This window comes from Echiichthys vipera, assembly GCF_963691815.1.
Source record: "Echiichthys vipera genome assembly, chromosome: 5".
Lineage (NCBI taxonomy): Eukaryota > Metazoa > Chordata > Actinopteri > Perciformes > Trachinidae > Echiichthys > Echiichthys vipera.
The window spans coordinates 27,991,975-28,006,116 of record NC_139830.1 but is presented as its reverse complement, the minus strand read 5'-3'; the positions used below and the strand labels follow the sequence as shown (position 1 = coordinate 28,006,116).

The 14,142-nt window shown below is 39.4% G+C and overlaps 1 protein-coding gene across 2 annotated transcripts in view; it reads left to right on the top strand.

Annotated features, from left to right (window-relative positions):
• Positions 1-14,142, top strand: part of map4k1 (mitogen-activated protein kinase kinase kinase kinase 1) — a 49,919-nt gene that overhangs the window by 32,645 nt on the left and 3,132 nt on the right. The window contains exons 18-29 of one of the 2 annotated variants that reach the window (XM_083913546.1): positions 306-351; positions 1,336-1,489; positions 1,708-1,743; positions 3,976-4,076; positions 5,064-5,105; positions 6,512-6,590; positions 6,707-6,783; positions 7,038-7,098; positions 8,070-8,172; positions 8,264-8,322; positions 10,762-10,865; positions 13,442-13,619. In XM_083913546.1, coding sequence (XP_083769672.1) covers positions 306-351; positions 1,336-1,489; positions 1,708-1,743; positions 3,976-4,076; positions 5,064-5,105; positions 6,512-6,590; positions 6,707-6,783; positions 7,038-7,098; positions 8,070-8,172; positions 8,264-8,322; positions 10,762-10,865; positions 13,442-13,619 — 1,040 coding nt within the window. The remainder of the gene's footprint in view (positions 1-305; positions 352-1,335; positions 1,490-1,707; positions 1,744-3,975; positions 4,077-5,063; positions 5,106-6,511; positions 6,591-6,706; positions 6,784-7,037; positions 7,099-8,069; positions 8,173-8,263; positions 8,323-10,761; positions 10,866-13,441; positions 13,620-14,142) is intronic. The other variant, XM_083913547.1, reaches the window with a different exon arrangement.

Sequence of the window (14,142 nt, the reverse complement as noted above, 5' to 3'; positions counted from 1 at the left end):
ATGTTCCATCAGATTTTGAAATTAAAAAGGCATTTAATGCCTAGTATTGAATATTTATGCATTGAAATTATGTATCTGAATTTTTTGCCTCCGAATTTAACTCTTCAACAACTCATTTTCACCTTTATTTTCCCGTGTTCACAAATTCAATATTAAAAATTGCAATATACTAAATTCAGATGCAAAGTACAGTGTATGAAATTAAATAAATATTTTCAACTTGCACAAATTGAACAGGCCAAATTCAGCTGCAAAATCCAATGACAGAGATTTACATTCATAATTAACACTCTCTCTGTCAACAGTCTCATGATGTCGGCTGATGTAACTCCACCGCCACTTCCTCCGAAGGTGAAAAATAACTTCATCCGTACATGAAACATGCATATGTGAAATTTGAAATGCGTTTACTCGTCCAACACCGAAGATTTCTTTTCTTTTTAGATGATTGTGATTTTTTGTATTTGTGGGTTTAGTAGTAGACAGTGGTGGAGGAATTGTAGGGATCATTTACCTAAGTAAAAATCCTAAATTGCACTCCTGAAACATCAGTGCATCAGATTCTATCAGATCCTCATGTGTTTGTAGTGTTGCTGTCCTGTGAGAACCACCTATCTCTAAAAAGTCCACTCTTCATGGTTTCAGCTTTGTGACCATGCATTTTCCAGCTGATCCAAGAGGCTTTTTAAAGATTTAGCTGAAGAAGGAGGAGAGGTTTCTCAACACATACAGGAACACTTCATCCTTCACTTTATCACAAACATTCAACATCAACACATCTGGAGACACAGGGTTTTCACTGAACAGGAAGGGGATGAAAAACTGATATGTGGAAAGAAACTAAAGCTGTCAGACAAATGTAGTGGAGTAGAAAGTACATTATTTACCTCTGGAAATACTCAAGTAAAGTACAAGTGCCTTGAATTTGTACAGTACTACTATAGTAAAGTTTAATTACATCACTGATGATAGATATTTGACACACACTTAGTCATTATTGTGTTAATTGGAAAGTATTACTCAGTTAATAGTTGTGCATTTTATGACGTTACTCGCAAATGTCATGATTATATCACTGTTTGATGAAAACTGTCACTGTTTGATGAAAAATGTCCAAGATCAAGATAGAGTGAGACTAGAAGAACACATGCATTACGAACTGCATCATGCAAGAGTAGTATAAGTAAAAAAAAAAACAGTTGCGGGTTCCCTGGAACACATCGAACCTCTCCCTGCCCTGTCTTATGAACTAGTTTTGGATAAAAGGCAGTTTATCATATTTCTAATGTAAATGCAGAAAACACTCAACATGTCTGTGTGTTTCCGCGTATGCAGCCCAAAGCCCTGACCAGCTCAGAGGAGAGCGTGGCGGGGGAAGACGACCGGGGGAGGAAACCCAGCTCTCTGTACGCCCCCGTCCCTCTCATCAGGACCTCCAGTGGGACACAGGTGCGACCGACGCCCCGCCCTCGATCCTCACGACACTCAGGTGAGGATGTACACAATATAGTGGTAAACTTTGTATTTGCATTTTACTTGATATTTCCGTTTTATCCATCTTTATACTGATATACATAATATTTACACATATATTATGTCATGATATTTTAAAAGTATTTTTTATTTTTTTCTCACTATATTTACAACTGTACTCACATAGTTTAACTTAAAGGCTCCGTTTGAACCCTGTGTAATTTCACCTCACAGAACACAGGGCTTGCTGGTTCACCTCTCCCGTGACTGGTTCGTTTGTTTATGTTATTGTGTGACTTTGGTGCTTTAAGGGGTTAGAGACTAACCAAACTAACAAACAAGATAATGCATGACTACGGATAAAACCCATGGATAATACCTCATACAACCCGCTTCAAAACTATTTCCATTAAAGGGCGACACGGCAGGTGAATAGGTATCACTACAAAACTGCAATGAGTCGTTCTCTTATTAAATATGTGCTTATTTCTGGAAATGTAAGAAAATAAATGTAAACATCGGATAAAGTCAGTTCAAAGTTCTTGTTTCATTTTGGTGACATGTTAGAGTCAAAGGTTTTTACCGATCTCTTTAGATATCAGAAAATACTGGAAACAACCTTTTAAAAAAATCTATTTTCTCCATGTTTTTAGGAATAAAATGTATAAATCAGGCTCTGGGCAAATATGAGCAAAGTTCTCTGTAAAAACCTACAGAATATAGATATGAATTAAAGTGGAAAGTTCGGAGCACTTTGTATGTTAGTGCTGCTGAAGTGGAGAGTTCTGGCTCAGAGTGAAAAAAAAACAGTCTTTAAAGATATTTTATGTATTCATGTTTTGTCAAATTTATACATCTACTTGTTTTGTAAGACACTACAGGAGAATAGGGTAATAAACTGTTAATAAACTCATAGATATCACCATGAAACGTCAGTAAGACAATTACTTTTTGTATTTTTATTATTAAGTATTTGCATTAAGTTTTCTTAAATGTTATGTTTAAATAACAGGGGCGGCTGTGGCTTGGTGGCAGAGTGGGTCGTCCTCTGTTCAAGAGATTGGTGGTTCGATGCCCATCTCCCCCCGGTCCACATGTCGAAGTGTCCTTGGGCAAGACACTGAACCCTGAATTGCTCCCCGTGCTGCGCATGGGTGTGTGAATGTGGTGTGAATGGTTAGATCAGATTAGATGGTATGTAGATGTCCACTGCCATCAGTGTGAATGTCTGTGTGAATGGGTGAATGTGACAGACACTGTGAAGCGCCTTGAGTAGTCAGATGACTAGAAAGGCGCTATATAAGTACAAGTCCATTTACCAAGTCCAAATATGCAAATGAGGCAATATCTTATGCTAACTTTTGGTAAATTTACAGGAGAAATCTACAGAGACAAACGGACCAAATGTAGTAAAATAAACACCTAAATGTGTATTGGATGTTTTATTTCCACCAGTCTGAAAAAAGACAAGTTAAGGAAACAAACAAACATAAAATCTCAAAACTGACCAAATGGTGATGTTGCCTGGGGTGTCTCCCCTCAAATAAGGTTTTTATGCAGGACTTTTACTTTTAATGGATTATTTTCACAGTGTGCTACTTTTTCAAAGTGAAATTCTGGTGTAAAGTAACGGTACTTCTTTTTTGGCAAATACACTCATCAAATAAGCCATGGAGACAATTTTCTCTGTGTAACAACTATTAACAGAGAAATCCGGGGAGTCGCCAACAGCTGTATTAGTGGTTAAAAAAAGTTTTAATACGTTCACATGGCTGCCTGGAAAGTTCGGAGCACTTTGTATGTGAGTGCTGCTGAAGTGGAGATTTCTGGCTCAGAGTGAAAAAAAACTTGAGAAAACGGTCTTTGAAGATATTTGATTTGCAAACTTAGTTATTTTCAAAATATGAATATGAATACCATATTATATATTTATATATATATATATATATACCATAGAATATAAGACAACCCTCCTTTTTTAAGAATCATTTTTGGAAAAAGACTTTGAAGACCAACTTTTGTTTTAATAAAGAAATCCTTTTATTTCCAAATGAGGATTTAAAAACACTTTGACAGGCTTCATCTGAATAACGGCTCTTGTACTCGTCCCCTCACTCCACTTTTCATTAACACACTCACACTCTCCTGTCCATCTCCTGGAAGTGCGGACCACACTAAGTTTTTCTCTGACTGTGCATTTTTAAGACAGTCTCAGTTGTCGGCTAACTTGGCTGACTTTTGAGCCACTGTTTTCTGGCCGATCAGTGTCTCTCAAAGTTTCGGGGCCCTGCCGCTCCATCAGGGGCTTAGCATCACCCAAAATGATTGTGATTAGTTTAAGAAATACAAACAAACCAGAGTTTTTTCCCCCTATCCCAGAATGATAAGCGATGTTGCCAGACTATACTCCAGCTCTGACTCAGCGCTATGTGAGACCTACATGAACACAGTAAAAATGATGTCACACAGTTATTATTGTGTGTTTATGTGTGTGTGATGCAGACCCCGTGTCCTGCCCCGTCCAGTTCAACGACAACCCGGCGGATCTCCTTCCTCCTGAGCTCCCCCCTAAAAACATACGCAGACGCCAACCCCCGTCAAAGGTAACAATGGTTATACCTAAGAGGGAGGGGATGAGTACTTTATACTATTTATTTAGTCAGTTACTTCACAGATTTGGAATTCTGCATAGAGAATACACAAAGAGCTTATGAAATATGATGTTTTCTTATAAATAAAATATCAGCTGAGATGATTAGTCGTTTGACAAAAAATGAATTGCAACTATTTTGATAATTGTTCTAGTGATTTTTCGTGGTTGCAGATAATTTGCTGCATAATTATCTAATGTTATAATATATAACAGTCACTGGGGTCATTTTTATACTTCTCATGCTACACCACTGCTGTACACAGGCTACTATTACCAGTGTTGTGTAGAAGATGCAGAAATGATGATAAAATAAGAGACAGTAGAGATTAAATGAATGCAGGTGTGGTTAAGTTTTACAATAATTAAAGGTTGAGTATGGAGAATGAGCAGAACACCGCCATCTAGTGTCTCAAGATCGTAGTCACAACAACAAAAAATAATTCCAGCAGTCGGGTTGCCAGGTTTGTTGCTGATTGTGTCAAGTGATTAATCATACAGGGTAACGACTAATTTGGACTAATCAATTAAATTACAACAGTATTTGACTTTTTTTCCCGAGTGGTGTGATCCATAAGCTAGCTCTCAACTCAAAATTATTCCTTGTTTCTGCAGCAACAACAGACAACCCTGGCAATCAGCAATGCCCAACGCTATTGGCTGCTACCATGGAAACAGAACATGACAGAAAGTCATTGTCAAACCTGTCAAAAATGGTTTAAAAATATTAATTCAGACTAAATATATTTTTTATGGAAAAGCAATACTTTCATTCTGTACCCCTCCAAACGCCCCGTGGGTGTATTCTTATCCAAATATACAGCTTTTAATAAAGATTCTACATATTCAAACTTTAATGATCAGCTTCAGTCGTTCCATCTCTGTTTCCCTTCTCTTCTCTCCTTCACGCTCCTCCTGAGTTTCTCCTCTCTGTTCTCAGGACCCTGCTGAGTGTGTCAGCCCCGTCATGAAGAAACCTCCTGTGAGTCTCTGTTGTTTATTTTCCAGAAGTTCTCCTCCCTTCTTTCATCTCCACTGCTCCTCAGTGTCTGAGAGGTGTTTGATGTTTCACATGTGCTGAGAACCTATCCACCATTTAGATTCTGCAGGCTCCATCGTTATTATAACTCATAGAGTGTGGCCTATACCTAGTCCGTAAAGTGCCCTGAGATAACTTTTGTTATGATTTGGCACTGGAAATAAAATTGAATTGAATTAATATTTTGAGGTTAGAAAAACTCCAAAAAGCAGACAAGACTGTCATTTCTATCTTTTTTAAACATTAACCCCCTAATGTTTCTTTTTATAATGATATGTTTTGTACTTTTTAAAACTACATATGGTTAATACTAGATGCAATGAGATTGCATAGAATTAACAAAATTCCAGATGTACGCATATGAAAACATCAACAAGTAAAAATTGCATATTGCACAGTAGATAGAGTTAGCCTATGTTTGAGAAATACATATAAACATGTCGTTCAAAAGCGTCCCTGTAAGGAAATAATAACATAATTACATTAGTCAAAATCAATTCAATATGTTAAACATGCATTGATAAAGAATGAAAGCTATTAATTTGAAAACAAATAGGTTAAAAATACATATAATAAAATCATGGTCAGGCTGGCATCAGATAGGCTCGCCTCTCTACTGCCCCTCTTTGTAAAATCAACTAACTAACTGGCTATTCAAAACCCGTCATTAATAATATCCTGACACCATATCACCACTCTAGCACTCTGTACGACAGACAAGCATCGTTCCTGTGATAGTTTCTGTCTGTCAGTGCAGGATAGACATCCACGGCCAGAACAAGCTTATCCTCCACCTTCTTGGTTACCACGGTGACATCTCATATATGATTGGTCGCCTGAGATGGAGCGACAGTGACAACACCAGCACCTTTCTGAAAGGTTCAGAAAAATCAAAGGCCATTGGAGCCATAGATTAGATATTATTGTGTGATTGTTTTAATACCTATGCTCCAGCGCTCCATGGAAACCAAGCACAGTGGAGGTAGAGATTGTGGTTGGCATGCATCATTTTGTTTATTGGTTATGTGAAACATCGGCGTACGTGTGCGTGTGCTATAATGGGGAGGGCGTGGCTGAGAACTCGATCCTTATGGGTCCAAGAGTGGCCAAAAAAACATCCCATCTATGACCATTTAAAAAGGAGTGCCCCCGCATGAAAACCCCTCTGATAATTCTCTGAAGCCAGCAATACATAATCATGAGGTACGTTTTCAGTGTTTTTTTCATGCTGTCCAAAACTTAAAGATAACCTCAGTGACCTTCACCATCAAACTGTTGATTTTAAAGCCTAAAGTTGTATCAATGGGGACAAAATGAATCATGTAATGCCCCCCTCTGTCTCCCTCCAGGTCTACTTTAAAAAGATCTTCCACGGCTGCCCTCTTAAAATAAACTGCTCCACGACCTGGGAGAACCCAGCTACCAAAGGTTGGATCATTCACCGACTAAAGCGCACAGTAAATTCTCTGTTCTCTCTCTGTCATCTGGTCAAATTTCTGATTTATCTGTCTAACCGGCTTGTGTTTCCTCTTTCTCTACCTCAGACCAGCACCTGATCCTGGGGGCAGAGGAAGGGATCTACACCCTGAACCTCAGCAGCTCAGAGGCCACGATGGAGCTGGTAGGACATTAATGCCAAGTCAAAAGCATGTATTGTAATAGGAAAACAATGACCAGGAACATTTTGCTGATAATACTTTTACTTAAGAATCTGAGTACTTCTTCCACCATAGATCTGGCACATTAACACAAGTCACAGTTGATCGGAGAATGGTTGCAACAAAAAGCTTGAAAAGCAGTTAAAGTGCCCTTGAAAGAGACACTGGAGCAGTAAGGAAGCCACGACTGAAGATATGTCTTCTTTTTCTCTTTCAGTTGTATCCAGGGAAGTGTACCTGGGTCTACACCATCAATAATGTCCTCATGTCTGTATCAGGTAAATGAAATAAGAATTGGATCCTCAGTTAGTTCTCTGGGAGAGTCGACTTTATTTGAAGAGCCCCTAACAAAGCTGTGAACATGTTTTAATTAACAGCTCAAAGGATTTCTTTCTGCTGTATCATCTTGCACGCTGTGATTTGGGAACAAAAGAGACACAAAGACATTTGGAGATTTCTGTAAGAGTATGGTAGGCACTCAGAAACCCCCTTATTACCAGTTACCTAGGAAAGCCATCCATCCTCTTTATGCCATATGCCTCTCAAAACCAAAGCTGCAGTTTGTTTTTAGAGGTCACACTAGGAGGTGGTAGCCCCAAACTGCATGGCATTATTATAAAGTGGGCCTGTCTGTAAAGAAGAGAATCGTGGGTATCCGTAGAACCCACTTTCATTCAGATTTTTTGAGGTCACAGGTCAAGGGACGCCTTTGGAAATGGACATGCTAGATTTTCCCTGGACAAAATGTAGTTCATTATGGAACCTGCTGACAGACCTTTCGATTGTCATGAGGTGCTAACTGATTTAGCCACAGTAGCCAAAAAACAAATGAAGTCATTTAATTAATCCTATAAATCTCTCTCTCTCTCTCTCTCTCTCTCTCTCTCTCTCTCTCTCTCTCTCTCTCTCTCTCTCTCTCTCTCTCTCTCTCTCTCTCTCTCTCTCTCTCTCTCTCTCTCTCTCTCTCTCTCTCTCTCCCTTTAAGGCTTTTATATGTTCATAGCCTTTGAAAAGATCAGAGTTTTTTCTATGTAAACAATTCTTAGTGGCAGAAATTATTTTATTTGTTGAGTATTTTTGTGTTTTTCAAAGCACAAATTAGCAAAGAGGTAGTCTTGCAGCGACTTCTTTTATTGGTTTGATTATTGATATTTAACTACTGCATTGTAAAAGTGTTTTAAAGTCTCTAAACTGTTGTGAGTTATGGATGTGAGTGTTTGTCTCTGAACATCTGATTCTGTGTTTACAGGTAAATCATCACAGCTTCACTCCCATTCGCTGAAGGAGTTGTACGATCAGGCTCGGAAAGATCAGAGGATGGTTTCCTTGCCAACTCACAGACTGTTACCAAGGTAACTTGGGACTCTCTCTCTCTCTCGTTTGATTAGTCTAGTTTTTATTTAATGCAGTGACTTATGCCAATTATGTGTATTTTGTCGTCAGGAAATGTGCAGTGACGTGTAAAATACCTGATACCAAAGGCTGCAAGACCTGCGCAGTGGGTGAGACAAAATACTGAATTATGGCAACAACAAAAAAGTTTCATAGTTTATAAACTCTATATGTCTGTGCAGAGACTATTTGTAGGGCTTTAGGAAATCCCAGCTAATTTCAGAGAGAAAGTGTTCCTATTGGCAGACCCCCCACCTGACACCTCCCACTACCGTTGCAAGGTTGTTGGTGTGTTTTTACTTCCGTTGCAAGTGACTTGCATGATTCAGTTTAAACAAACCTATAATGGTGATGAACTCTGGAATTTTTGCTTAGGGCCCCAACAGAGTCTAGATTCTACTCTGCCTATTGGCTGCAGATGCACATGCTCTTCCCTTCAGATGGTAAAAAATTCTAAATGGTGAAAAACCCACAGTTGCTACTTCAACAATGGCAACAACCGTCTACTCTGCAAAGCAACCCAAAAAAACAAACTTAAGCGGTGGTTATACCTGCAAAGGTGATCATTGGATTTTAATACATACGTATTCCACATACGCAGACTTGTACCGGTCACACAGACTCTCAAACAGAGGTGTCATCATACTTTGGCATTCAACATGTGCATTTCCTGATCATTTCCAGAGAATAGAGTATTAGAATATTAACACTGAGCTGACTGAACACAGCTAGTGCTGCTGCTGCTGCTGCTGGAGGACCATCACCACCAGTTTTAGCAGAAAATTAACAAAGCAAAAGTGCCGATTGGAAGTATTTAGCATACGAGGCTAACGACCAGGGAAAGGCTAAGGATGTAAAGCTGAACAATTCAATTCAATTCAATTTTATTCATAGTGCCAAATCATAACAAAAGTTATCTCAGGACACTTTACAGAGTAGGTAAAGACCACACTCAATGACTTATTTATGATTTACATAGACCCAACAATTCCTCTGTAGAGTACGGTGGCAACGAAAACCTTCACTATAACAGACAGGAATGTCAGACAGACCCAGCTCTGTGGAGGACAGACATCTGTCTGCACCGGTTAGGGAGGAAGAAAAGGAGAGAGAAAGAGAGAAAAGACGGACAGATGGACAGAGAGAGACAAAGACAGACACAAAAAGGGACAGACACACTTCCAGTAACTATAATAATATCTATAGTAATGTGAATATGACTTATATGTTATGGCAGTTATCTTCTGTGACCGTGCGGTCTGTGCACTGTGGAGAAACCTGACTAACAACAACTTATTCACCAACTGAATCCAAAGTTAAACCTCTTTCATGGAATCATTTAATGTCCACAGAAACCCCTGAGCTACACAACACAGGAAAACAAACAAGAGAGTTGGAACATATTTGTCATATTTATATACTACCAACAGTTTCCTGGGTATTGGTATCAGCTTTGAAATTCTAGTATTGTGACAAGCCTACTTTTGAACTTTATAAAGTTCTGCCTTACTTACTCCTCATCCCACTTGTTCTCTCCTTCTTTTTCTAACTTGCAAACCAACTATACATGCATATTGGTGCACTCCGGACCGTGGAACAATTGGAGCACGCGCAGAAGGTGCACTTGCCTCTGGCACAGTCCGTGCGGTCACTTCTTATGGGCTGCGCGTGGACGATATGCCCGGACCCTTGCGTTCATGGGTGGATGACGACAGGTTGATGAAATTTAGTGAGGCCGATGTGGAAAGTAATTAAATGCAATAAAACACGTGCAAAGTATTTCAGAGATAGAGAGACATAATATTTCTAATTGTTAGCTCAGGGCTGCGGCTAATGCATCTGGCTTTAGTTGCATTAAGCCCTGAGCCTTTGGCTGCAGCTGTGTCTTGCAAGAGCCTCGAACTACAGTCATCATCTGAAAGGGCCTTACAGACCCACGGAAAAAAGTAATTCTCATAGAACTGCTGAAATATAATGGCATCGGGATGAGGATGACCCTCGCAATGGGGATGATTGAACTGCATGTACTCAAACAGGTTACTGTAAGCAGAGATGGGCTGAGGACAGAGAGCGGAGAGCTGTATTTTCAACGTTTACCTTTTCCAGAAAACAGCATACCCCAGAATGAAATGGTCATTAGTAATTCTTTAAACTTAATTAGCTGCACTCTAGTTTGACAATTTAAACTACTGCATTTTCTCAAATAACGGCTGGGAGTTTCATAAAAGCCGACAGCAATTACAGAAAGAAACCAGGGTGGATACACTCCTGGTGCCTGTCATGTGTAGTTGTTGTTTTTGTCTCTTTTGTGTGAGACAATGTGCATGCCAACTAAGCATAATGTACATTAACATTGCTTTAATTGAATAAGATCAACAATATAACTATGTTATTATCCTATATTTCAGACACTGTGGGGGTGTGAATTTTTTTTTTTAGAGTTTTAGAGAATTTAAACTATATTACCAAAACTAAACAAAGTAGATTTCTGCACAGTAGACTGCTGGTTGGTTTCAGACAGCTAACCAACTGAAACTTGTCTCCTGCAGCAGGTAGCACGCAGCGAGACTGTGTGTTCCTGTGCTGTGGCCTGGAGTCCAGCGTAGTGCTGCTGCAGTGGTATGAGCCCATGCACAAGTTCATGCTCATTAAGGTATGTGTATGAAACCTGGCATTGTTTTAAAAATTTATTCTGTACTATAATAATTAAACCGGAGCCATTTCAGTTAAAACAGGGTGTATGTCACTCAGTGGGGGAAAGTAACTATGTCCATTTATTCACGTACAAGAACAAAGTACATGTACTTGAGTTTTTCCAGTTTTTTGAATGAACACTTTGTACTTCACTGCATCTCAGAGGAAATGTGGCACTTCACTACATTTATTTAAGAGCTTTATTTACTTTCCAGATAGTATCACCAGCAACATTAAAGTACCGCTTACATATTAATATCCAATCATATAATGCTAACACAAAGAGAAGTGACTCACTATTATGAATACATGTACTTTTGATACTTTAAGTACATTTTTGTTGCTAATACTTTGCACTTTTGAAACAAACGTGTAAAATTGTGAATACAGGACCATTACTTGTAACAAAGTATTTTTATACTGTGGTATTTCTACTTTCTCTCTACTTAACTAATATGAATACAGAAAGGTGCAGCACCAAGCGCCACATGTAATGCACAACCTAACCTAGCATTAGTTTATTATTAGCCAATTCAAAAAACTGCAGAAATACGTAACAGTGAAACAGGCTAACATTGTGTGAGCTGGTTCTAGCTTCTTTCAGAACACGTAATTGGGGACGAGCAAGTTCAACTGCGTATGACTGATAAAAATGATCAGTTTGTTTCATTTGTTTATCTGTTAACAGTTAAGAAACTGCTGCCTTTTTATAAAACAAAGAAAGGGTCAGTATACTATGACATGCTGTGAAAGGGAGCGTATATGTTCCCCACTTTGTACGTTTTAAACCTTTTTAAAAAAGGTCCGATGTTCCCTGCTTTGTTTGTGACTTGCTGTTCACAGAAAGGGCCCTATGTTCCCCGGTCACATATAAATCTGTGTCTGTGTTTAAAGAAAAGGCAGCAGTTACTTAGGGCGCACTCACACTGTCCATCCATACCATGCCCCGTGCTTTAGGATACCTCCCTCTCCCCCGCGGCCCAGGCCCGTTTGTACTCACACTACCTGGGCCTCGGTGAATGCTTCTTGCTGCCGATACGTCATCACGCCGTAACATGTCACACACATTGATTGACGTCATCGCGATGCGTCACTTTTTTTTCAAATCTTTCCATAGACCTCAGAGTTTTTGTGCGTCTTGTCGACTGTTTTTGAATATTTTCATCGACCAAATCTGCAGTAAACACTCCACCTCCGCATCACATCAACGTGGTCCGTCCTTCTTTTTTCTATGTCCAAACAGGCGCACATAAAATGACGACAGAACCGCCGTAGGCCTCGTGTTCGTGCTTGTACACGTGTGCACGCTTGTGCTCGAACATGTGCAAACGTGCTTTACAAAAGCCCACTTCTCCCAAACGGGCTGTGGACGGCAAACGTACCGCTCCTAGACGCGGTACGGTTGCACTCACACTGGTCAAAGGAACTAGACTTTATCCGTGAAGCGTGCTGGGGCCCGGTACGGATGGACAGTGTGAGTGCGCCTTTAATATGTTTCCCTGTTTGGCTAAAAAGGACCCAGGGAACATAGGGATGACCCCCTGTGAAAATGCTACTTATTTTATTTTAAACCATCATTTAAATCATTTGCATTTTGTTTTTGTCCTTAAATGTTATTCGGCGACAGTCCTTAAAGTAGCTACAGCCAGCTAGCATAACGTTAGCACAGTTGTAGCACATTCTGTGCATTTCCTCTGATTATGCGAGTTGCCAGGCTTTAATAAGTCAACGGCTAACGCTATTAATTTCAGCCGTGTGCATCACTTCTTAGTGTCCCCTGGAAACAGTTCCTGTGTGTGGTTCTGCTCTCAGGGCACCGTACAATGTGTCAGAAATGCATTTTTATGTCTAATTGTACCACAATCTCAGCCTTTTCCCAAACTGTAACGTTGTATATTAAAGAAAGAAAACAGTAATAGTAGAACATACAGTGATGAAGTTGTCTTGTGTGATGAGTTTATCTGGGACTGTCAGGTTTCACTATTTGATCGGACTGTTAACACTGTCGGTAGCTAAAAAAACAACTGCTAGCAGGTAAATAAAGCATTTTACAGCCACTATTAAATTTAAGAGTTAGCTTTAGACCTTTGACCATAATAAGATGGTTATAGTTTTGAGAACAGAGCCTCAGTTAAACACTTAACTCATCTGCTTCACTTGCTGTTCTATGTGAGTTGAAAAACCAAACAAAGGTATTTAAAAGCAGATAAGTTGGTTTAGGTTTTTTTATCGTATACCCCGATACTGTATACATCATTATACAGGGATAATGTAATGTATTTTTCAATAAATCACATTATTACTATGAAACAAAACACACATAGCAGAAATAATATCTATATACGCAGGACACACAAATAAGAAAAGCAAACCTAGTTAAGCATATATGTACAACCAACAGAAGCATCTAGGACATACCTATGATGTCTGAAATAAAATAATGAAAATTATTAAATGTATCTGAGAGATCTTGCCTGCAGCTCGTGTTTTTCAAGATGTGATGAATCTCTTGACTTTCCTCTTCCATGCTTGCAGAACTTTGACTTCCCCCTGCCCAGCCCTCTGCGGGTGTTTGAGATGGTGGCGGTGCCGCAGCAGGAGTACCCGCTGGTGTGTATCGGCGTCTCTCGGGGGTCCAGCCCCAACCAGCCTGTCAATGTAGAATACATCAACCTCAACTCCAACACTTCCTGGTTCACCAACTCTGGGTTGGGTATGTTGATTCTGCAGTGTTAGGTCCATTATAAAGACGTTAGGTGTTAGGTCCATTATAAATAGTACCTGACACCACACCGTGCTCTGAATCCCAGCACACTTTCTGAATGTTTTTAAATGTCTCTCTCTCCTTAATGTGTGGGTCGACTTTTATTCTTTCATGATCTACCAACAGATTGTAGTTTTAGCTACGTAAACATTTCAGAAATGTTTGTTCTGAACATTTCAGAAATCATTTCATTCGTTGAGTTCAACATCAGTGTTCGGAGGCGGATCAGAGGAAAGTGGTCAAACCACCAGATATAACTGTTTCTTAACTTATCATATAAGTATTCTCTGTCCATCATGTTATTTAAGGTGTCTGACAGTCAGACCAGGATCTGATTTCCCAGTGAACTTTATGCATTTTACATTTGATCCTGTTGCTTATGTTGTTGTTGTTGTTGACACCGTCGCTGTGTCCGTTTATTCTTTATACTGGATGCCCATTATTTTCAACAAAATCGTCGCCCTGGGGTCTA